Source organism: Pelophylax lessonae, assembly GCF_965119305.1.
Source record: "Pelophylax lessonae genome assembly, chromosome: 3".
Classification (NCBI taxonomy): domain Eukaryota; kingdom Metazoa; phylum Chordata; class Amphibia; order Anura; family Ranidae; genus Pelophylax; species Pelophylax lessonae.
In genome coordinates this window covers 39,332,452-39,355,706 of record NC_138770.1, presented here as the reverse complement: position 1 = coordinate 39,355,706, position 23,255 = coordinate 39,332,452, and the positions used below count along the sequence as shown (strand labels likewise).

The window sequence follows — 23,255 nt, the reverse complement described above, 5'->3', positions numbered from 1 at the left end:
TTATTATTATTCTTCAGGATTTCTATAGCGCCAGCAGTTTACGCAGCGCTTTACAATGTTAGAGGGAGACAACACAGTTACAATACAATAAAATACAAGAGGATACCTCAACTTACTGTGTGCTGACCAGTGCCTGCCGCACTACCCTCCGCCGCCGACAGGATTCCTTTCACCGTTCTCTCCCTGTCAGCTGCCTCACCTCAGTTCTGAGAGGGCGGAGAAGGTAAAGCACTGTACAGATCACTCCGCCAAGCACCAGTCAAGGAGAACAGCAGCAACTCCAGAGCATGCGGTTGGCCAAAGGATTGTGTACCTCCGCCTGAAAATGAAAAAATAGTCCCTCCTCAGCTCCCACCTCCTGAGCCCCTCTGCTAACCTAATGGAGCCCAGAAAAATATATTTATACAACCCCCTATGCAAGTAGGATCGGGGGTGTAATTTATTTAAGCCCTATTTTTTTTTTTGTTTGGAAGAAATGCACACTAAAGCTGCATTAAATGTGACAGAAATACAAATAAATGTATCTATAAAATATATAAATAAGTGGAGTAATTAACCACTTAAGCGCCGGAGGATTTGGCTGCTCAAAGACCAGGGCCTATTTTGAGATTCGGCACTGCGTGACTTTATCGGACAATTGCGCGGTCCTGTGACGCTGTACCCAAATTAAATTGACGTCCTTTTTTCCCACAAACATAGCTTTCTTTTGGTGGTATTTGATCACCTGTGCGATTTTTACTTTTTTCGCTATAAACAAAAAAAGATGGACAATTTTGAAAAAATGACAATATTTTTTACATTTTTTTATATGAAATTCCCCAAAAAAAAAGTAAAAATCTAAATTTTTTAACATTAAAGGCCAATTTGTTTTCTGCTACATATTTTTGGTAAAAAAAAATCGCAATAAGCGTATTTTGATTGGTTTGCACAAAAGTTATTGCGTTTACTAACTACGGGAAAGATTTATGTCATTTTTATTGTTTTTTTTTTTTAAACCAGTAATGGCGGCGATCTGCGATTTTTTTTTCCGCGGGACTGTGACATAGCGGCTGACAGATCGGACCCCTGACTGACATTTTTTACACTTTTGGGGGTACCAGTGACATTACTACAGTAATCAGTGCTATACATATGCACTGTTACTGTAAAAATGACACTGGCAGGGAAGGGGTTAACTTTATTGGTGATCAGTGGGTTAAATGTATCCCTAGGGGCGTGATTCTAACTTTGGGGGGGCGTGGCTTGTGATGTAACCACAGAGACATACGATCCTACATAGCAGGATCGTATATGGCACTTTTCCACTGCAAGTTCCGGCTCGGCTCCACTCGGCCCTGCTTGGCCCTGCTTGGCTCGGTTTGGTTTTCCACTGCATGGTACCACATGGTACGGTGTTGGAACGGATCGGTAGTAAGTGGGTGGGATAACAACGATTCTCTGACCAATCAGTGGCTAGTAGTGACAAACAGTCAAGGCTGCATGCAAAGGATTGTGGGATATGGTATTGGTACAGCCCTCTTGGAACCACAACCGAGGTGGTACTGTTTAAGCGAGCCGTACCGTTCGGTTCCATGCAGTCGAAAAGCGCCGCCGTACCGTACCGTACCGAACCGTTCCAACACCGTGCCATGCGGTACCATGCAGTGAAAAAGCGCAAAAGCGAGCCGAACCACTCGTTTCCATGCAGTGGAAAAGCGCCAAAAGTCTCTGCAATTACTTCAGGGAGAATGACAGACGGCTGTCTTTCTCCCTCTCCAACGGGAGATCGTGAGTGACCGGCGGACATCAGAGCCCCCTGTCACTCGCGCGGGGATGTCGGGGAACGAGCGGGGTCGGGAGCGCTCCTCCGGCGGTGCACGCCCGCCCCCTAGAGGCTCATGGACGAGTGACGTACCGGTAAGTCACTTTGCCCAGGAGGGGCTGGCCGCAGGAGGATATAGTCGTGCAGCGGTCGGCAAGTGGTTAAGTGAATAATTCCGACTTATTATAAATAGTCCCAAAAATGATTATAAAATTATTCAGTGTATATGATCTTATAATAATAATCCCAAAGAGTGAATGATGGAAAATAAATTAAAAATGCTGAAGGGTATGAAGTGCAAAAGTGTTGTTCTCCACCACCGTGCATCAATCACCAAAGCATGCCAATAAGCTTACCAGATGAAAGTAAGTAATGTGCCAAGCAAGCAACCACTAGATATGGGTCCCCCAGGAAGACATCAGCTGTGCCGAAACGCATCGGGACCGGCGTGCTGACATCACCACGCAACCCGGAAAGGACGGACTAATACGGAAGCCGGCCGGCTTTTTTTGTGATTTAGCGATACTGTTCTACTTTCATGTGAGTTATATTCTTTTGTATAACAAAGCCTTTTTAAAACATATTGCACTATGGAGCTACCTTTATGTCTTATATGGTGACATCTTGGACCGGTGCTTTTGAGTGTGCCTTGAATGTGCCAGCTGCTCTGTGGTGTGGTGCCTGCCTCATTGGTGTCTCCCTGCTGCCTTGATCCTCTGTAGGAATCGCCATCCGGACCCATATCTAGTGGTTGCTTACTTGGCACATTACTTACCGGCATCTGGTAAGCTTATTGGCATGCTTTGGTGATTGATGCATAGTGGTGGAGAACGACACTTTTGCACTTCATACCCTTCAGCATTTTTCAATTATTTTCCATCATTCATTCTTTGGGGCTATTATTATAAGTTCATATACACTGAATAATTTTATCATAATTTTTGGGACTTTTTATCAAGTCAAAATAATTCACTTAATTACACTACTTATTTATTTATATATTTTATAGGAACATTTATTTGTATTTCTGTCACATTTAGCGCAGCTTTTCTATTTTTTGTTGATTTTTGGTGTTGTCTCACTATAAGCTGCAGCTTGCATAAATATTAGCGCGGTTATATTTTTGATGCACACTAAAGCTGCCTGGGCCCCCCTGATCAGCTGATATAGCCCGGGGCCCCATACAATGGGGCTGGTCGTACTGCCTTATCAGTGGCCCTGTTCTTGGTGACTTAATGAAGCTCTCCTGCAATCTCCGGATTCTTGTGCCTCGCTTCAGTCTACGCTCTCAGACTACTTTGCCACCAATAGTGACTCAGTTAACAATTCCCTGGTTTTGTGGGAGGCGCACAAGACGGTGGTACGGGGGCTATTCATTCAAATTAGTTCGCGCTTGAGACGGGAACGTTCCAAGATCGCTGACCATCTCTTTACCCGGCTGCAGTCGCTGGAGGGTACCCATAAGGCTTCTCTGTCACACTCCACGTATCAGGAGCTAGTCAAGGTCCGGGAGGAACTGCGTTCTCATCTGGTCCATAAAACAAAATGGAAGTTGCTGTGGGCACTCCAAACTATGTTTGAATTCTCGAATAAGCCTGGAGCGTTGCTGGCTCGGGCCTTATGGGGCTCCCGCACCAGGACATTTATCTCTTCCATTATGTCATCTGGGGGGAGGAGATTGACTACCTCGCAGGACATGGCCGCAGAATTTCGTACCTTTTTCCAGGGTCTATATGGTATCGGAGGGTGGGCTGCCTTGGCGAATGCCCCTCCGACTATGGCCTCTATCCAATCTTACATCTCAGCATCGGGCATGCCGTCGTTGTCACACGAGTCGAGAAGGGAACTGGAGGCACCCATCACGGTCGAGGAACTGGACCTGGCGCTGCCTCACTCCAAATCCAGGAATGCCCGGGGCCGGATGGCTTTACTCCGACCTATTACAAAACCTTCCATGACATTCTTTCCCCACACTTGATCTGTGCTGTCAATGCAATTTAAGATGGTCAACCCATGCCGGTTGACTCACTTAGGGTGCATATCTCTCTGATTCCTAAGGAGGGTAAGGACCTATTCCTCTTCAAAATCTGACTCTGGTTAAAGTAACAGTTTCATTGCCATCTACTGGTAAGCTACAGGAGCCAGCACTGTTCATTCTGAAGGACAAAAGGCCTTCAGAATGATATACTCCTGACCACTGAACTCTGTACACTGGGCCGTATATGAAATACGCCTGACCTCTGCACTCTCTACACTGGGCCATATATGACATACTCCTGATCACTGTATTTTGAACACTGGGCTACACATAATATATTAAAATTATGACCACTGCACTTTGAATGATGGGCAGTATATGATATATATCTGACCAAGCTTGGCTGTATTTGACAGGATCATCACCATTGCACTCTGTACCATGAGCTGTATATGACCTAATTCTGACTGCTGCACTCTGTATGCTGGACTGTATATAACAAGCTCCTGACCACTGCACTCTGTACACTGAGCAATATATGACAAACTCCTGACCACTGCACTTTTTAGGATGGTCTATATATAACATGCTCTTGACCACTGCACTCTGTACAATGGCCTGTATAACATCTACTTCTGATCACTGCTCTCTGTACGCTTGGCTGTACGTGAATTGTCCATAACCATGGCACTCTGTATACTGGGCTGCATATGACAAAATTCTGACCACTGCACTCTGTATACTGGGCTGTAAATGATATACTCCTGGCCACTGCACACTGTATATATAATCCTGACCACTGCACTCTGTATTCTGGGCTGTATATGATATACTCCTGACCACTGCACTCTGTACCCTGGGCTGTATATGATTTACTCCTGACCACTGCACTCTGTACCATGGGCTGTATGATATACTCCTGACCACTGCACTCTGTACCCTGGGCTATATATGATATACCCCTAACCACTGGACTCTGTACATTGGGCTGTATATGATTTACTCCTGACCACTGCACTCTGTACCATGGGCTGTATGATATACTCCTGACCACTGCACTCTGTACCCTGGGCTGTATATGATATATTCCTGACCACTGCACTCTGAACCCTGGACTGTATATGATATACTCCTGACCACTGCACTCTGTACCCTGGACTGTATATGATATACTCCTGACCACTGCACTCTGTACCCTTGGCTGTATATGATATACTCCTGACCACTGCACTCTGTACCCTGGGCTGTATATGATATACTCCTGACCACTGCACTCTGTACCCTGGGCTTTATATGATATACTCCTGACCAATGCACTCTGTACTCTGGGCTGTATATGAAATACTCCTAGCCACTGGACTCTGTACACTGGGCTGTATAGGATATACTCCTGTCCACTGCACCCTGTACACTGGGCTGTGTATGATATACTCCTGACCACTGAACTCTGTACCCTGGGCTGTATATGATATACTCCTGACCACTGCACTCTGTACCCTGGACTGTATATGATATACTCCTGACCACTGCACTCTGTACCCTGAGCTGTATATGATATACTCCTGACCACTGCTCTCTGGGCCATTATTCACAGTTAACTCTAAACTGATGACCTGTAAAGGCTGTTAAAGGGTCACCTATGAGCAAGTGAAGACTGTGCTCATTGCACCGACACACAATTTTTTTGTTCAATAAATATTATATTATAATTTTACTTTTAGGAAGATTGCAGTCAAAAAATCAGGAATTGGTAAAGAAAGAAATCCAATTGGTCAGGAAAATTACTTGCCTGGAATGTGGAGGCGTTATTAATTTGTGTACAATACAATACACAACGTGTTCCATTATTATAACAAAGTATTGTAGAAAAGATCACACCATAGAAAATGGGGGAAAGTAGAAAATAAACCCGGATGTGAAGGGGACATTTGTGTATGAAATCTTACCATTAGTTTACCGGTAACGTCTTTTCTCATGAGCCTTCCAGGACGGCCCAACATGAGAGATGATAGGCTCCTCCTACCGGAAACACAATCAATTAAAACACAGTTAAAAGGCCCCACCCTTCCCTCTATCCTCAGTTGTAAAAAAGTATCTTCCACAACCAAGTTCCTTGAGGGAACCGTGTATCACAGTTAATTCATAGGCACTTACCCTTTTTAACTTGTTTGTACCCTTTGATAGGGCGGGTAGGCCGGCCGTCCTGGAAGGCTCATGAGAAAAGACGTTACCGGTAAACTAACGGTAAGATTTCTCCAATCGCCTTCCAGGACGGCCCAACATGAGAGGATACTAGATTACCCTCAGCCTACCTTAGGGTGGGACAGCTGCCTGCAAGACCTTGCGTCCAAAGGTCAGGTCCTGTTGAGACAGTACTTCTATCCTGTAATGTTTCAGGAAGGTGTTCTGGCTGGACCAAGTGGCTGCCATGCGGATCTGTTCCCAGGATGCTCCTGCCTTCTCGGCCCAAGATGTTGCTAGGGCTCTTGTAGAATGAGCTTTAACTTTAACAGGAGCTGGGACACCTGATGCCTCATAAGCGATGGTAATTGCTTGCCTGATCCATCTAGAAATTGAGGGCTTGGAAGCCTGCAATCCTTTCCTAGGTCCAGAATGAAGGACCAGAAGATGGTTTGACCTTCTAAAGTTCTTTGTCCTGTCTAAGTAGATGAGAAGAGCTCTTCTAACATCAATACAGTGGAACTTTTCCTCCTTACTGTTCTTTGGGTTGTCACAGAAGGAAGGTAAATTGATCTCCTGTACTCTGTGAAAAGGAGATGCCACCTTTGGGAGATATAGTGGATCTGGTTTTAGGACTATCCTGTCTGGGCATACAGTCATAAACGGTTCTTTGATAGAGAGGGCCTGGAGATCCCCTACTCTCCTAGCTGAAGTGATAGCCAGCAAAAACGTCAGTTTTAAAGACAACCGTTTGAGGGAAATCTGTTCCAAAGGTTCAAAGGGAGACCTAGATAACGCCTCTAGGACCCTTGTCAGGTCCCAAGGAGGGAACCTGTCTTTAGACAAAGGAGTAACTCTTTGTCTGGCTAACAAAAATCTGCTTATCAGTGGCTCTCTTGCCAGACGAGTGTCCAGGAACACAGAGAGAGCCGCAATTTGTACCCTAAGAGTGTTAATGGCCACACCCTTATCTACCCCGTCCTGTAGAAACTCTAGGATTACAGGGGTAGAGGGGGAGTCAAAGCCCCTTTGCTTACCCCAGGTACAAAACTTTTTCCATACCTTAGTGTAGATTTTCTTGGTAATAGGTTTCCTGCTCAGCAGGAGAGTATCTACAACTCTCTGTGAGCAACCTTTTGAAATTAAGAGTTGGCTTTCAGTAGCCAAGCTGCCAACTGAAAAAATTCCGGGTCTTGGCATAACACTGGACCCTGGGATAACAGGTTTTTTGAGACCGGCAGATGCCATGGGGGAATCATTGCCATGGTCTTCAGAGTGGCAAACCAAGGTCTTCTTGGCCACCAAGGGGCAATTAGTATCAACCGGAGGTCCCCCGAGTGATTCAGTTTCTGAAGAACTCTCGGGATCAACATTAGAGGGGGGAAGGCGTAAGCCAGACTGAAAACCCAAGGTTGGGCCAGGGCATCCAACCCCATCATTCCTCTGGACCTGGTGAGGGAGAAGAATTTTTCCACTTTCTTGTTCTGCGCTGTGGCAAACAGATCTATTTCTGGTGTTCCGAACCTCTGTGTTATCTTTTGAAAAATTCTGGGGTCTAGCTCCCATTCTCCTTCCTGAATCAGATGACGACTGAGGAAGTCTGCTTGCAGGTTGTTTTCCCCCCTGATGTGGACTGCTACTAGAGAGACTACTCTTTCCTCGGCCCAGCTTAGGATTGCGGAAGCTAGATCCAAGAGGGGTCTGGATCTGGTTCCTCCTTGCCTGTTCAGGTATACTACCGTTGTAGTATTGTCTGAGAGAATGAGGACCTCCTTGTTGTGGATGTTCTCTTTGAAAGCTTTCAAGGCTTCTCCTACAGCTTTCAACTCCCTGAAATTGGAGGAAGCTTGAGTTGTCGCCAACTCCCAGATCCCCTGTGCATGAGCTCCTTCCATGTGTGCACCCCAGCCCTTGGTACTGGCGTCTGTAGTGATCTCTACAGGATCCCATTGTCCCCAGGGCCTGCCCTTCCCTAGGTTGGTCTGTTCTTTCCACCATATCAGGGATTCCCGGGCCTGAGGGGTGAGGACGACTTGTTCGTCCAACGATTCTGTTTTTCTGTCCCAAGATGACAAATGGAAAAACAGAAGTTCCCTTGCGTGCAATTGTGCCCATACCAAGGCTGGTATGCTGGCTGACATCAAGCCCAATACTCTCAGAACTTCTCTTCTGGAGCAGGATGGGGAGTCTTCTAACCCTTGGACTGTGGTGACAATCTTGTGCATCCTTTCTTGGGTTAGGAATAGTTTTTGAGCCTTTGAGTCTACTAGGAACCCTAGAAAGTTCCGAAGCTGGGATGGGACCAAAGCTGATTTTTTCAGATTGATGAGCCATCCTAGGCTCTCCAAAACCTCTATTACACGATGGGTATCCTGGTTTACCTGGGACTCTGATTTTCCGAAAATCAGTAGATCGTCCAAGTAGGGGATCAGGGCAATCCCTAACATGTGTAGGTGGGCTACCGCTTCTGCAAGAACCTTCGTAAATATTCTTGGACTGGCAGCTAGACCAAAGGGTAGTGCCCTGAACTGCCAATGAGTCGTTTCCCCATTGTTCTCTAAGGCAAACCTCAGGAACTTTTGATGTTCTGGGTGGATGGGAATGTGTAGGTAAGCGTCTCTGAGGTCTAAGGTGGTCATGAAGACATCCTTTAGCAAGTTCTTTCGTACTGAATAAATTGTCTCCATTGAGAATTTTTTGTACGTCAGGAAACTGTTGAGTTTCTTCAGGTTTATTATTAGGCGGAATTTGCCTGATGGTTTTGGGACCACGAATACATGAGAATACACCCCTTGTAGATGCTGATTCTCTGGTACTGGGGTTACTAATTGCTCTGCCAGTTCTTGAATCCCCTGAAGAAGAGCTTCTTTGACCTGAGGTTTCTTGGGGACCTGAGTTATGGTAATTGTGGTGGGTGGTATTGAATTGAATTGAAGGCGATAGCCTTCCTGAATGAGGTTGTAAATATATGGGGAGACTGAAATTTCTCCCCACTGAGGGAGAAATTTTTTCAGTCTCCCCCCCACCTTGATGGTGGCGTCACTTGTTGTCTCTAGAGCCCGCTGAGGAGGGAAAGAGCAAATTATTTCTTTGTTTTCCCTTCCTGAAACCCCATCTCTTGTTGGGTTCTCTTTTACGTCTATTTTGACTATGTTCCTGGGGGCCTCGAAAAATTTTTCTGGGAACATCCTTCCTTTTAACTGGAAATTTCTTCCCTTTTTCTGAGGACCTCGCTAGAACCTCATCCAACCCAGAGCCAAATAATAATGATCCTTCAAAAGGCAAGGCACAGAGCTTCGACTTTGAGGTGAGGTCACCCTCCCACTCCTTCAACCAGATAGCTCTTCTGGCTGAGTTTAAAAGGGCACCTGTCTTGGCCGAAGCTACAACCGACTCAACAGCTGCATCTGCCAGGTAAGTTACTGCCTTCCCAATCAGGGTCAGTGAGTCCTGTAAATCTTGAGTCTTATCCTGGGATAAGTTTTTATTCAACCTGTCTAACCAACAGCAGGTATTCCTTGCCACACAAGAGGCAGCCAAGGCTGGGGCCATGGTAGAGGCATTGGCCTCCCAGGCTTTTCTCAGGAGAGACTCCGCTTTCCTATTCATGGCATCCTTAATGCTGCCTGCATCAGCAAAGGAGAGGTCAGATTTCTTGGTTACTTGAGCCAAGGGTGCATCTAATTTTGGACTTTTAATCAGCTGTTCGATATCTTCCTCCTTAAAGGGAAATCTGCGTTTCCATGACACTGGTTTCTTAAATTTAGTCTCTGGATGCTGCCATTGCTGAAGAACCAAGCCTTTGAGGGATTGGTGGATGGGGAAAACTCTAGAAGGAGTCTTACCTAGACCCTTGTAGAGTCTGTCCTGAGCTGATGTCCCTACTTGTACGTCAGGTATTTCTTCAGAGGCATACACAGCTTGAAGAAGCCCTTGCATTTTATCAAGTCCAAACAGATTCCTGGAAGGTTCTGCTTCCTCTGTTTCATCTGAGTCCCTATCTCCTTCTCCCTCTGAATTGGACTGGGAGATTGAGTGGTTCAAATCCTCTTCTTCCTGTCTATTTCCTTGCAAACCTGAAGGTAGACTCTGAGAAAGAGACTGGCTAGCTTGTCCTGCTTTAGCAAAAAAGCTCTCCTGTGAAGAGGTCCCTTCCCCTGCCTGAGAGGCTGGGGGTGCTAGGGAAGTTTTAACAGTCTGGATTGTTGTCAGCATTTCCTCCCGGACTGTTTTTAAAAAGTCTTTCATAAGGGCTGATGATTCTTTTCCTGCCAGTTTGTAAATGCATTTGTAGCAAAATGGTTTTGTATGGGAGGGAGGTAATTTGTCTGCACAGTTACCACACTTTTTAGAGGCAACAGATCCTGGCCCTGAGACAGTAGAAGTTTCTTGAACACCACTCTGGGACTCTGGAAGACAGGATACAACATCAATTAGTATCCTGTTCCCACATATGCAAAGGTATGAGGCCCTATAGAAAAGACACTTAACAGTCCTACTATGGGCAGGGAGAGGGAACATCAAGCATTTTTTAGGGAAAATACATCAACAGACTTTTTCTATTGAAAGTGAGTTTCTAGATGCACTACAGCACTTACCCGGGTCCGACCTGGGTTTGGCTGCCTTTGCTTGGCCCAGCGCTTCTTCCTTCCCTGGTGGGTGAGTAGAAGGCTTCATCTCCCTGGCAGCTGTCCGAGCTCCTATGGCCTGGGAGCTGCACTACCGCATGTAAAGCGGTTCCGGCGTCTCCTCCACCTTCTCCTTCCGCGTTCGTCGGAACTGACGTCACCGGATGTCCGACTCCTTCCGCTCCGACCGCGAGGCTTGAGGCGCTCGCGTCTGACGTCACTTCCCGCGGGAATTTTGAATCTGTCTTCTGTGGAGGAGAGCTGCTGGCGCCGGGAAAAAACGGAGAGAAAGACCAGAGGGATCACCCAGGGTGACCGACGGTTCCCCCGATGGAAGAGGCGACCTGTGAGAGACCCGGGAGGGGTGGCAGGTAGAGCTCTACTCTCAATGGCTTCGCTGAACCTGGCTCACAGGGGGACCATAGGACTATCACAAAGTCTGCAGGTCAGTAAAAAACAACAAACGTTTCGTAGGAAGAAACACAATCTAAACTGAGGATAGAGGGAAGGGTGGGGCCTTTTAACTGTGTTTTAATTGATTGTGTTTCCGGTAGGAGGAGCCTATCATCTCTCATGTTGGGCCGTCCTGGAAGGCGATTGGAGAAAAACACCTTAACAATTACCACCATTTTATTCTTCAGGGCCTCTACTGTCAGAAAATATATGTTTGGGGGTTTTAACTAATCTTCAGGCCCTATGCACTGTCACTGTACTAATGACACTGGCTGGGAAGGAGTTAGCATCAGAGGGTCTAGCCAGTGTTTTACTACAGTGGGGGAGGTGCTTTTACTAGGGGAAGACATGGATCCTTGTCCCTCATTTGCAGGAATGCAGGATCAATGCCTTCCCTACTGAAAGAATGGCGATCTGCCTTGTTTACATAGGCAGATCGCTGTTTTGTCACTGTGGCTGATAATCGGCGGGTGCCGGCGGACATCGAATCGGCAGTACCCACTATGTATAATCACAGCGGAAACAACCCACTGGTGGCGCCTATTCACACCCCTACTCGGAAATGCCGGATAATGTTTACATACGTGATCATGCACACACTTGCTGCCCTGTAGCAGTTATACTGCTATAGGACGGTCAGCAAATAGTTGGTTTAACCACTTTACCACTGCTCATGTTGCTGCTACTGCAGCAAGGTGGCAGCCCTGAGTCTGGCGACGTAGACCTACGTCACCAGATTCCCCCCCTCTCTCGGCCGGGCGCTCGCTCACTCCCGCTGTGTTTAGACACAGCGGGAGTCGGTCCAGGGGAGGAGAGGTGGTGATCACCGCCGCTCCTCCCCGATTGTCGGGGAAAGACTGAGGAAATCCGCCCGCTTGTGTAAACAAAGCGGGCGGATCTTCTCTGTGACAGGCAGGGACAGATCACAGGATTCAGCATAGCTGAACCTGCGATCTGTGTCACACAATCCCCACCCCCCACACACGTCAGTAAGCATGAGGCACACATTAACCCCTTGATCACCAACAGTATTAACCCCTCCCCTGCCAGTGTCATTTGTACAGTAACAGTTCATATTTATAGCACTGATTACTGTAGTAATGTCACGGGTCCCCCCAAGTGTCAAAAATGTCAGTTAGGGGTCCGATCCGTGTGCCGCAATGTCACAATCCCGCAAAAAATCGCAGATCACCGCCATTACTAGTAAAAAAAATAAACAATAAAAATGACATAAATCTTTCCCGTAGTTAGTAAACGCAATAACTTTTGCGCAAACCAATCAAAATACGCTTATTGTGATTTTTTTTACCAAAAATATGTAGCAGAAAAAAATGGCCTGAAATGTTAAAAAATGTTGATTTGTAAATATTTTTTTTGGGGAATGTTATATATCAGAATGTGAAAAATAGTTTTTTTTTTTTTCAAAATTGTCGCTCTTTTTTTCAAAAATTAAAAATTGCACAGGTGATCATATACCACCAAAAGAAAGCTCTATTTGTGGGGAAAAAAAGGACTTAAATTTTGTTTGGGTACAGCGTCGCACAACCACGCAATTGTCAGATAAATTTGCGCAGTGCCAAGTTGAAAAAAGTGGCCTGGACATTAAGCAGGAAAATCCTCCGGTCCTAAAGTGGTTAATGGTTGGTTTAACACTGTTGAGTTAAATAACTTGTATTCTCCAATGTCTACTGTACTAAGTGCAGGAGTATGATTGCAATTATTTGTATGAAATGATACCTAATTAAGAAATCTAGGGGGGGGGGGGTTATTTATTAAAAAAAAATTTTTTGGGATGAATGTGACCAGCATTTGCCCAGCTGTGACAACATCTGGATGTATTTAAATGAACACAGCGATTTCCTAGGCTTGTCAGCTCCATTTATTGTCTATAATGTGGTATGATCACTGTAGTTGCACTTTTTTGCCACTAGATGGAGCTGATGATCATAGGAAATCACTATATGCAAAAATAAATGACCAATACAGTATCTGTCATGGCTGTGTGAATCCTTGTCACATTATTTCATTTTTTTTTTAAACTGACATTTTAGTGTTTGTGAAAGCTTACACCATAAAATGTACTCAGCCAATGAAAGGTAATGACTCCATTTTTATTTTTCTACTGTTATCAATGGCCAACTCGGGACAACACTTCATCCATGTCTATGGTGATCTCTGATCGCCTTATGAAGTGTTTCTTACACGATGAAGATCAGCCATGGAGTATATCTGAGGTGTATATCAGGGTGTGCTTCTTCCCCACATGTCCACCAACATTCATATAGAAGACATTTCCCGCACTCAGGGCACTAATACACCTTGAGGGTTGGGTGGGATCCCTGATGTACAGGAAGACAGGACTTCAGTGAGTAACAATTCCCTCACTTGGGACAGGAATACATCTTCAGCCCCCTGTGAGATCTCTGATGTGTGTAAAGATTTGACTTCCTTGAAAAACATTTCCCACACTCAGAACAGGAATACGGCTTCTCCCCCGCGTGAGATCTCTGATGTCTGTAAAGATGGAACTGAACTGCAAAACATTTCCCACACACAGGACAGGAATATGGCTTCTCCCCCGTGTGAGAGCTTTGATGTCTGGAAAGATGAAACTTCACTGCAAAACATTTCTTGCACTCAGGACAGGAATACGGCTTCTCCCCCGTGTGAGATATCTGATGTCTGTAAAGATTGGACTTCCTTGAAAAAGATTTCCCGCACTCAGGACAGGAATATAGCTTTTCCCCTGTGTGACACCTCTGATGTGTGATAAGATGGGACTTCTGTGAAAAACATTTCCTGCACTGAGGACAGGAATACGGCTTCTCACCTGTGTGAGATCTCTGATGAGTGTAAAGATCAGACTTCCGTAGAAAACATTTTCCACACTCACAACAGGTATGTGGTTTCTCCCCCGTGTGCAATCTCTGATGTGTGTAAAGATTGAATTTTTCTGTAAAACATTTCCCGCACTCAGGACAGGAAAATGGTTTTTCTCCCGTGTGACATTTCTGATGTGTGACAAGGTATGATTTATGCACAAAATATTTCCCACACTCAGAACAGGAATGCAGCTTCTCCCCTGTGTGTAATCTCTGATGTGTGGAAAAAGAGTACTTGTCTGAAAAACATTTCCCACACTCAAGACAGGAATACGGCTTCTCCCCTGTATGAGATCTCTGATGTGTGACAAGGTCTGATTTATTAACATTGCATTTCCCACACTCAGGACAGGAATACGGCTTCTGACCCATTTGAGACCTTTGATGTAGGTCGAGTGTAAATTTATTTCCGTAGCGTTTTCCGCACTCAGAACAGGAATACGGTTTTTCCCCCGTATGGGATCTCTGATGTGAGTAAAGATTGGATTTCTTTGAAAAACATTTTCCACACTCAGAACAGGAATACGGCTTCTCCCCTGTGTGCAATCTCTGATGGGTATAGAGGCTGGAATTATCTGAAAAACATTTTCCACACTCAGGACAGAAAAATGGCTTCTCCCCCGTGTGAGATCTCTGATGTCTGACAAGTCTGGATTTTTGAACAAAGCATTTCCCGCACTCAGAACAGGAATACAGGTTTTCCCCTGTGTGCAATTTCTGATGGATGACAAGTTCTGATTTCTCTACAAAGCATTTTCCACACTCAGGACAGGAATATGGCTTCTCCCCCGTGTGCAATCTCTGATGTCTGAAAAGATGGCACTTCTGTGTAAAACATTTTCCACACTCAGGACAGGAATATGGCTTCTCCCCCGTGTGAGTTCTTTTATGCACTTTAAGACTGGATTTTAAACAGAAATGCTTCCCGCACTCAGTACAGGAAAACCTCTTATCTGTTGGAAGGACAGCACCGTCCCTCACAGTCTGAGGTTCCTCGGGATAAGAGAAATACAATGGTCCGGCACCGTCCCTCACAGTCTGAGGTTCCTCAGGATAAGAGGAATACGATGGTCCGACACTGTCCCTCACAGTCTGAGGTTCCTCAGGATAAGAGGAATACGATGGTCTGGCACTGTCCCTCACAGTCTTAGGTTCCTCAGGATAAGAGGAATATGATGGTCCATCTACACTGTGTGGTGCCGGATGGACATTTGAGGTAGCCGGGTTTTCTCCTGGACTATACTGTGGGATGTCCTCATCTTCTACTTTACAGTCTGGAGACAAAGTGAGACAATCCTCTGAGGTTTTCCTCATCTCCCGGCCATCTACTAAAATAGAAATAAAAAGATTATTACTAGATAGGAGCAGATTGGTTCCCCTAAACCAGAACTCTGCCCACATCAGGAAGCTTTGTCTCTGAGGATCTTATGATGAGGGGCTCTATCACCTATTGCCATCTTGCCAACACAAGAATTACTGCACTTCCTTATATAGCCCATGTTTACTCATGAATAACATATAGTTACATAGTTAATCTGGTTGAAAAAAGACAACTCCATCCAGTTAAAGCAATAGAGAAAAAAAAAAGAAAACCTCCATATACACTATCCAATAACCACACTGGTCCAGTGGAAGGCAAAACAAATTCACTATATAAAAATAACAGCGGGGCTGAGCCCCACCAGAGGTCAGAGAGTGAGGATGGGGGGAGAACAACCAAGATGAAGACTGGACTGATCCTGAAGACCACCATCATTGGGTTACTGACTACTCCCTCATTATCACTTTCTGTTTAGGTTCCAAAGTTTGTGGATGTTTTCACATTATTATCAACATGTAACAGTCTGTGCTCCAATCAAATCATCAGATATAAAATGTCCAGCTGGTAGGAAACAAAAGAGAATACATATTACGTTTATATATACCCTGCTTCTAATGGCAGTGTGCAAGGCACAGTGGCTAAGCTGGAGAGAGGCTCCTAAGTAGGAGTTGGGCGAACGGTTTGGGCCAAACTTGTGCTTGCCACGCTGAACACCCTGCAATGCACTGCATGCTGCACAGTGCAACTAAGCCCTGATTGGGCAAAGCTTTGCCCAATCAGGGTGCAGTGAATAGCTGGTTGTTAAGGAGCGGGGCAGGGGAAAACCGATGAGTCAACAGCTGTCAATGGGCTTTCCTGCTGACAGTTGAATATAAAAAAAACATTGCGGGCAATAAAAAAGTAGGGGAAAAAAACGCCAAGAAAAAAAGAAAAAGTCTGGGTTCCCCCCCAAAATTCATATCAGCAGACCCTTATTGGAGCATGCAGCCTGGCAGGCCGGAAAGGTGGGGAACCATACCAGGCCACATGCCCTCAGCATTGGGGGGGGGGGTGCTTTGGGGCACCCTAGAGCACCTTGTCCCCATATTGATGGGGAAGTGTAGGGCATGGGAATGAAAAACTGCTTTATAGTAGGAGAGAGATAGTGGAGATTGGATCACAGTGCAATATATATATGCGGAGAGCCTTCTCTGAAAGATTGGAAGTTCTAATTAGACATAGTCCTGTAGGCAGGGGCACCACAAATTGTATCTGGCATGCGCGGTAGGGAACGGTAGGAGAAGAAGCAGAAGCGGGGATGTAGGTCAGGTATGCTGGCAAGACTAAGGAGACAAGCACACAGACCCCCCCCCCCCATGTTATTTTTACATGTTTGTAATAAATAACATTTTATAGATTTACATTTGTGGATTTAAGCAGAATGCCTGAAATGTCCCACCTAAACATGGTAGGGTATATTCAAAGATTAACCACTTAAGCCCCGGAGGATTTGGCTGCTCAAAGACCAGGGCCTATTTTGCGATTCGGCACTGCGTGAATTTAAAGGACAATTGCGCGGGCGAGCGACGATGTACCCAAATGAAATTGACGTTCTTTTTTTCCCACAAACAGGGCTTTCTTTTGGTGGTATTTGATCACCTGTGCGATTTTTACTTTTTGCGCTATAAACAAAAAAAGAGCAACAATTTTGAAAAAATAACAATATTTTTCACATTTTTTTATATGAAATTCCCCGAAAAAAAATGTAAAAAATCAAAATTTTTTAACATTTTAGGTCAATTTGTTTTCTGCTACATATTTTTGGTGAAAAAAAAATCGCAATAAGCGTATTTTGATTGGTTTGCGCAAAAGTTATTGCGTTTACTAACTACGGGAAAGATTTATGTCATTTTTATTGTTTTTTTTTTTAACTAGTAATGGTGGCGATCTGCGATTTCTTTTTTGCGGGACTGTGACTTTACGGCGGACAGATCGGACCCTTGACTGACATTTTTAACACTTTTGGGGGTACCAGTGACATTACTAAAGTAATCAGTGCTATACATATGCACTGTTACTGCAAAAATGAGACTGGCAGGGAAGGGGTTAACTTTATTAGTGATCGAGGGGTTAGGTGTGTCCCTAGGGGCGTGCTTCTGTCAAGGGGCGTGGCTTTTGATGTAACCACAGAGACATACGATCCTACATAGCAGGATCGTATAGTCTCTGCAGTTACACCAAGGAGAATGACAGGGGGGCATTTTTCAAAAGTAAATAATGTACTTGTAAGGTAAAGTAATGCATTTGGGGCTAAAATTATGAACACAAGTTTCTCGCTATGAGGAAATCCTGGATGGGAAAAGATCTGGGGTCCTAGTAGAGGACAGGCTGCAACAAGCAGAATTTTAGCATGTATTAAAAAGTGGATTTGCATCCAAGAAACATCATACAAACTTATGACAGATTGGAATATCACTCCAGCCAAGATGCATGCTTGGTACCCAGATACATGCTGGTGCGGTGGTAATGACGTAGACACTATGCTACATATATGGTGGCACTTCTGCGCAGTTTCTGGAATGCTGTCTGTTCAAAGATCTATACAATAATGGAGACAAAGCTTAAACTTACACCAGAGCGTTGTCTACTGAATATATCAAATTATTCCCTGAGTAGCTATAAAAGAAATCACTTGTGAGACATCTGTTGAATGCGGCCAAATCTGTCATTCCTAAATACTGGAAATCCGCTCAAGCTCCCACAGTTACGGATTGGTAGCATTCAGTAGATTCAATCAATGTAATAGGAGAGTTGGTAGCCATTGCATCAGATACCAGTGTTGCTCATCTTAGTTTAAAAAAGTAATTAGTTACAGTTACAAATTACTTCTCCCAAAAAGTAATTGAGTTACTGACTCAGTTACCACATTGAAAAAGTAATTAGTTACTCAGCAAAGTAACTGTGACTTTTTTTTAAATCTTCTATAATGCAATTACGTTCTATAACATCTTTAATAGCAAAGATGTTTATATTAACTGATTGAAGAATAAAAACACTATATACAGTATTTTACACTGGTGGTGGCGTGGCACAATGGTGGTGACGTGGCCCACTGGTGATGACGTGGCACACTGGTGGTGGCGTGGCACACTGGTGGTGACGTGGCACACTGGTGGTGGGGGTCTGAGTCCTCCTGACCTGACTTAAGTAACTTTTTCTTTTTTATTGGTACCTGCTGGCTGCTGCTGTCTCTGGACTGGCTGGCTGGTGGTGTCTGTGGCACACTGGTGGTGGGTGGTGGCTGGTGGGGGTCCTGACTGTCTGTGACTGACTGAGTCTGTGAGTTTTTTTTTTTTGGTACCTGCTGTTCTGGACTTGCTGGTGGTGGTGGTGTGGCCTGGCAGGCACTGGCACACTGTTGTCCGGGTCCCTCTGGCTCTGTCCTCCTCCATGTCTCAGGCCCTCCTGCCTGTGCCTCTCTCCTCTTCTGGGCTGTGTGCGTTGGTGGAGTCGGTGGTGGTGAACTTCTTGCTGCCCTGTGAGTGGTGGTGGAGTCCTGGACTATGTTGTTTTATATATTTAACAGCCAGGCTGGCAAAAGTCACAGATTCTGAGTAAATTGGAAATGCAACAATGGCTTGGCTGGGTCGGGTCGCCGATCCACCGCCCGCCGGACTCTATGCCCTGCCCTCTATGGATCGCTGTGCTGTTGCTGTCCGACGAGACGATCTTGACTCAGTCGACTGAGTCTCCTCCTCTTCTCTCTCCAGTACCGTGAACAGCGGTCATAGAGAGGGGGAATACAATTACATCTACTGCCATCTAGTGGCGGTAGATGTAATTGCAGTAACGCAGCCGAAAGTAGCGAGTAATCAGATAGATTACTCGTTACCCTGAAAAGTAACTGCGTTAAGTAACGCCATTTACTTAAACGCAGTTACTACGAACACTGCAGAGAACACAGAAAAATGCAATAAATTATGGAGGCCTTGGGTTCTATTCAAGTATTCCGACTCCTATGATGGATTACAGAATGGTTGAATGGCCCTGGTCTCAAGAAACTTCAAGATATCTGCTCAGAAATGGGAATATGAGTGTGTCTAGATGTATCCTTGTTTCTTTCTTTCTTTCTTTGAGTGAACTTTGTTCAGATGGATTATAATTACATTCAAATCAATCTACATAAAGAAAATTGGTTGGGCGCTTCTGCTAGGAAACAGTCCTCAAACTGGATCCTATGGGGGAAGAAGGAAAATGGAATGGATGGACTTCCACTACCGGGCAAATTAGGGATCGACTGATTATCGGTTTGGCCAATAATCAGTGGCCGATATTCACTTTTTTGAAAGTATCGTTATCGGCCACAAACTTGGCCGATATGACTGATACTTTCTTAAGGTAGGGCCTATTGGGCTGCTTCCGGAGGGCAGGGGAGGGGGATGGGGATTAGAGAACCGCCTGATTACACAGAGAAGGGTTCTTCTGCTTACCCTGCGCGGGCGCTGTCATACGAAGTTCCGCCTCCTGGACCGGCTCCTACCTATGATAGACAGCACACTGGTGACGTCTATCATAGGAGCCGGTCCAGGAGGCGGGACTTCGTATGACAGCACCCGCGCCTGGTAAGCAGAAGAACCCTGCTCTGTGTAATCATGTGGCGCTCTAATCCCCATGCACTGGTCACTCTGCATTGTTGGGGGCACTGGTCACTCTGCATTGATGGGGGCACTGGTCACTCTGCATTGGATGGGGGCACTGGTCACTCTGCATTGGATGGGGGCACTGGTCACTCTGCATTGGATGGGGGCACTGGTCACTCTGCATTGGATGGGGGCACTGGTCACTCTGCATTGGATGGGGGCACTGGTCACTCTGCATTGGATGGGAGCACTGGTCACTCTGCATTGGATGGGAGCACTGGTCACTCTGCATTGGATGGGAGCACTGGTCACTCTGCATTGGATGGGAGCACTGGTCACTCTGCTGCATTGATGGGGGCACTGATCACTCTGCATTGGATGTGTGATTGAATGTGTAGAATATTGGCCCATACTTTGTGACCAAAATATCGGTATCCGTATCGGCCCTGGAAAAACCATATGGTCTATCCCTAGTGCAAATGCACCACACTAGCACTGAGGACAGCTCTTTAAATTGGTAGAAGCAACTCCAACTGTTTAGGAAAAGAAAAGGCGCCTCTAAGTGCAGCTTTTGATACTTTATTGCACACACGAGAATCACACACTTACAGGATAATTGAAGAATAGCATCATGGCTCGGGGTCTCTACCTGATCCTGTGGCTCGTTCCTCCTAAGACCGTCCAGCAGCAAGGAGATGATGAAGATGGAGGAGCCCAATCAGGAACAGTGAATCAGTCTGAGGCTGCGATGGAACGCATGCCTCGTCTGTGGACCGCACCGGACGTTATGACGCGTTTCGGAGCATTTGCAGTAGTGCTCCTTCGTCAGACTGATTTCAATCTACATAACCTGCTGATACTAGCATTGCTTTTCTATTCCTTAAGTTTTCACTTTTCTCTGATACTTTCTACTTTCCCTGAATATAATGTACAATGGAATATATACTTATGATGTTTGGATCGAGTTTGAATTACATGACGTGAAGTAATGTTCATTGATCTTAACTTTATACTTTTACTGTTTTTAAAATTATACTTGAACATTGCTGTTCAAACTCTTTAGATTAATAAAATTTCTATTGAAAAAAAAAGTGGATTTACTCCAGACATAAGACTATAATTCTACAATTTTACAAAACTCTGGTCTGACCACATCTGGAGTATTCCATCAAGTTCTGGTCACCAATCCTCAGAAGGGATGTGCTGGAACTGGAAAGAGTCCAGGGAAGGGCAACAAAGTTAATAGGAGAACTGGAGGACCAGGAATGACTACAAGCATTAAAACTTGTTCTACCGGGAGAAGGGGCGCTTAAGAGGAGATATGATAGCGATATACAAATTTCTCATTGGTGAATCTAGCATAGGAAGGAAACTATCCAGTCACAGGGAATTTAAGAAGACATGAGGCCACTCAATGAAGTTGGAGTAGAAGCAATTTAACCTTAAACTGTGTAAGGGGTTTGTGACAGGCCCAACAGGGATAGGGGCTTTTGGAAGGGACTAAGGACTAGCAGTCTACCCACTGATTATGGCCTATGGAGGAGACCGGGGAATTTGTCTGCTTCTCCCTGTCAAAGTATGGAAAATAGCTCAGTTCAGCCTCTGATCCCATGGAGAGGGCAGATCATTCTGGAATTATGGACAACAATGTGATGAACGTTGAGAGCGAGGCTTGGATTAATTCTCTGAATAAAGACAATAATGCTTCCCTTCTGGAGTGGATGGACAGGTGTAATATTAATCTTGTACAGGTTATTGGCAAGAGAAAATATGGTAACCCTCCTGCAGACTGGGTTGGAGAAGTCCCTCCACAGAGACAAGAATATCTATCAACAATCTCCCTCAAGAAATCTATGAAGATAAATGAATTCCACTTTTCTCTATCTTCCATTGACAGACGCAGCGCTCATACTTATCTATTGGGTCATGCTGCCCCCTGCAGGACTAGTTCTAGGCAGGAAAAAAAGCAATTCTCCACACCCACGGGGATGACCCCATAGGCATAACCCCACACCCTCTGCTCCAGCAAACCTGCCTAGAGAAGGAGTAGGACCTATGTTTTCTGCTGGGACTTCAGTCTCAGTTTTTTTTACTCTTTTAAAAATATTTTGTTTTATTTATCTTTACTCACTTTTCTAGTTAGTGTTCAGGGGGATCCTCCTGGTGATCTACAAGCAATGCCGGCTGGGGTTTCGCACTGAATAATCTAGATCCTTTAGGTCTCCCCAGCCTGGCTTACGAGCGTGAGCAGGTTATAGTCCCGCACTAGGCCTCGCCACGACGGAGCCCCTTTCTGGACGGGGACAAGCCTGTCTCGCTGGGATGCGACGACCTGGAACGCCCTGAGTCGCAGCGTACCCCTCGGCTGGCAGCACCCCCACTCCGGGTGTGCTGCCAGCAAACAACAGAGTAAGTAACCCCAGAATTGTTCTGTCAGAGATCTTACAAGACCGGGGCATGGAGCAGTGCTGGATTACCAAATAGGCAGCAGCCTATGCAGCTGCCTAGGTCTAGTAACACCTATGGTGAAAATCCACAATTTTCTGCCAACTGAACCCCAGAATCTCCATAAATCCAGTCTAGATACATAAATTGTGTCTGCAGCACAGAGAAAGGAAGATTATCCGAGAGAAATACAGGAATACAGGACGGGGAACACAGCTCAGGAAAGTGACCAGGGTATTACAGGCTAATATCACCCAGTCCCTGCCCTACTCTGGACCAATCAGTGAGCAGTATGGGTGGAGGAATGTATTTAGTGTTAATGACCCACCTGTGCTGATTTCTGTATTAGTGTCCTCGTCTATAAATGTCCCCAGTTTTCCATCCTTCTCCATAGACTGCTGACCATTCCTCACATACGTCTCTTCTTCTTCAGTTTTAACCTCAAATTCTATATCGATTGGATCTCCACTCTAAGTCATGAAAACGAGAGTGAATATCATCTGTATATTATAAGCTTAAAAATTCCACACATCATCTCCAGGAGTCCATGTTCTAGATGCTCCGTCCCACAAACCTTGTAACAGTGAGGGATGGTGTGACCTTCCAGTGTGGAATCCTGGGAATACAGAGGATGGGGACATCTCTTTGGTGGGTTTCTGTAGCTGGATAACTCCGTCATGGTGTCCTGGTACAGATCTTTGTGTTCTTTTAGAAACTCTGACTCCTCCATCACCACATCCTCATCATCCTCCTCTTTTATCTCTTCCTTAACTTCAACTTTAGAATCTCTCAGGTTTCCCTTCTAAATATAGAATAAAAATGATATCAATTGTAACAATGCAGATAATGTACAGATCTTAGTGATCCTATCAGTGATTGTTCCTCATCTACCTGATGATGGTGAGGGATGGTGTGACCTTCCTGTGTGGAATCCCGGGAATACAGAG

The 23,255-nt window shown here is 45.3% G+C and overlaps 4 protein-coding genes across 4 annotated transcripts in view; 1 reads left to right on the top strand and 3 right to left on the bottom strand.

Annotated features, from left to right (window-relative positions):
- Window positions 1–23,255, bottom strand: part of LOC309550685 (uncharacterized protein) — a 903,485-nt gene that overhangs the window by 103,760 nt on the left and 776,470 nt on the right. The window lies entirely within an intron of this gene.
- Window positions 1–23,255, top strand: part of LOC309550716 (uncharacterized protein) — a 286,486-nt gene that overhangs the window by 197,852 nt on the left and 65,379 nt on the right. The gene's annotated exons all lie outside the window — the stretch shown is intronic.
- LOC309550010 (uncharacterized protein) overlaps window positions 1–23,255 on the bottom strand; it is a 64,529-nt gene that overhangs the window by 13,836 nt on the left and 27,438 nt on the right. The window contains exon 5 of the mRNA XM_082250483.1: window positions 13,343–14,919. Within this exon, the coding sequence (XP_082106609.1) occupies window positions 13,423–14,919 (1,497 nt within the window). The 3' untranslated portion in view covers window positions 13,343–13,422. The remainder of the gene's footprint in view (window positions 1–13,342; window positions 14,920–23,255) is intronic.
- LOC309550011 (uncharacterized protein) lies at window positions 9,000–10,208 on the bottom strand (the record flags this gene model as incomplete). The annotated part of the gene is made up of 1 exon (XM_082250484.1): window positions 9,000–10,208. The coding sequence occupies one exon, from the start codon at window positions 10,206–10,208 to the stop codon at window positions 9,000–9,002; it is 1,209 nt and encodes a 402-aa protein (XP_082106610.1).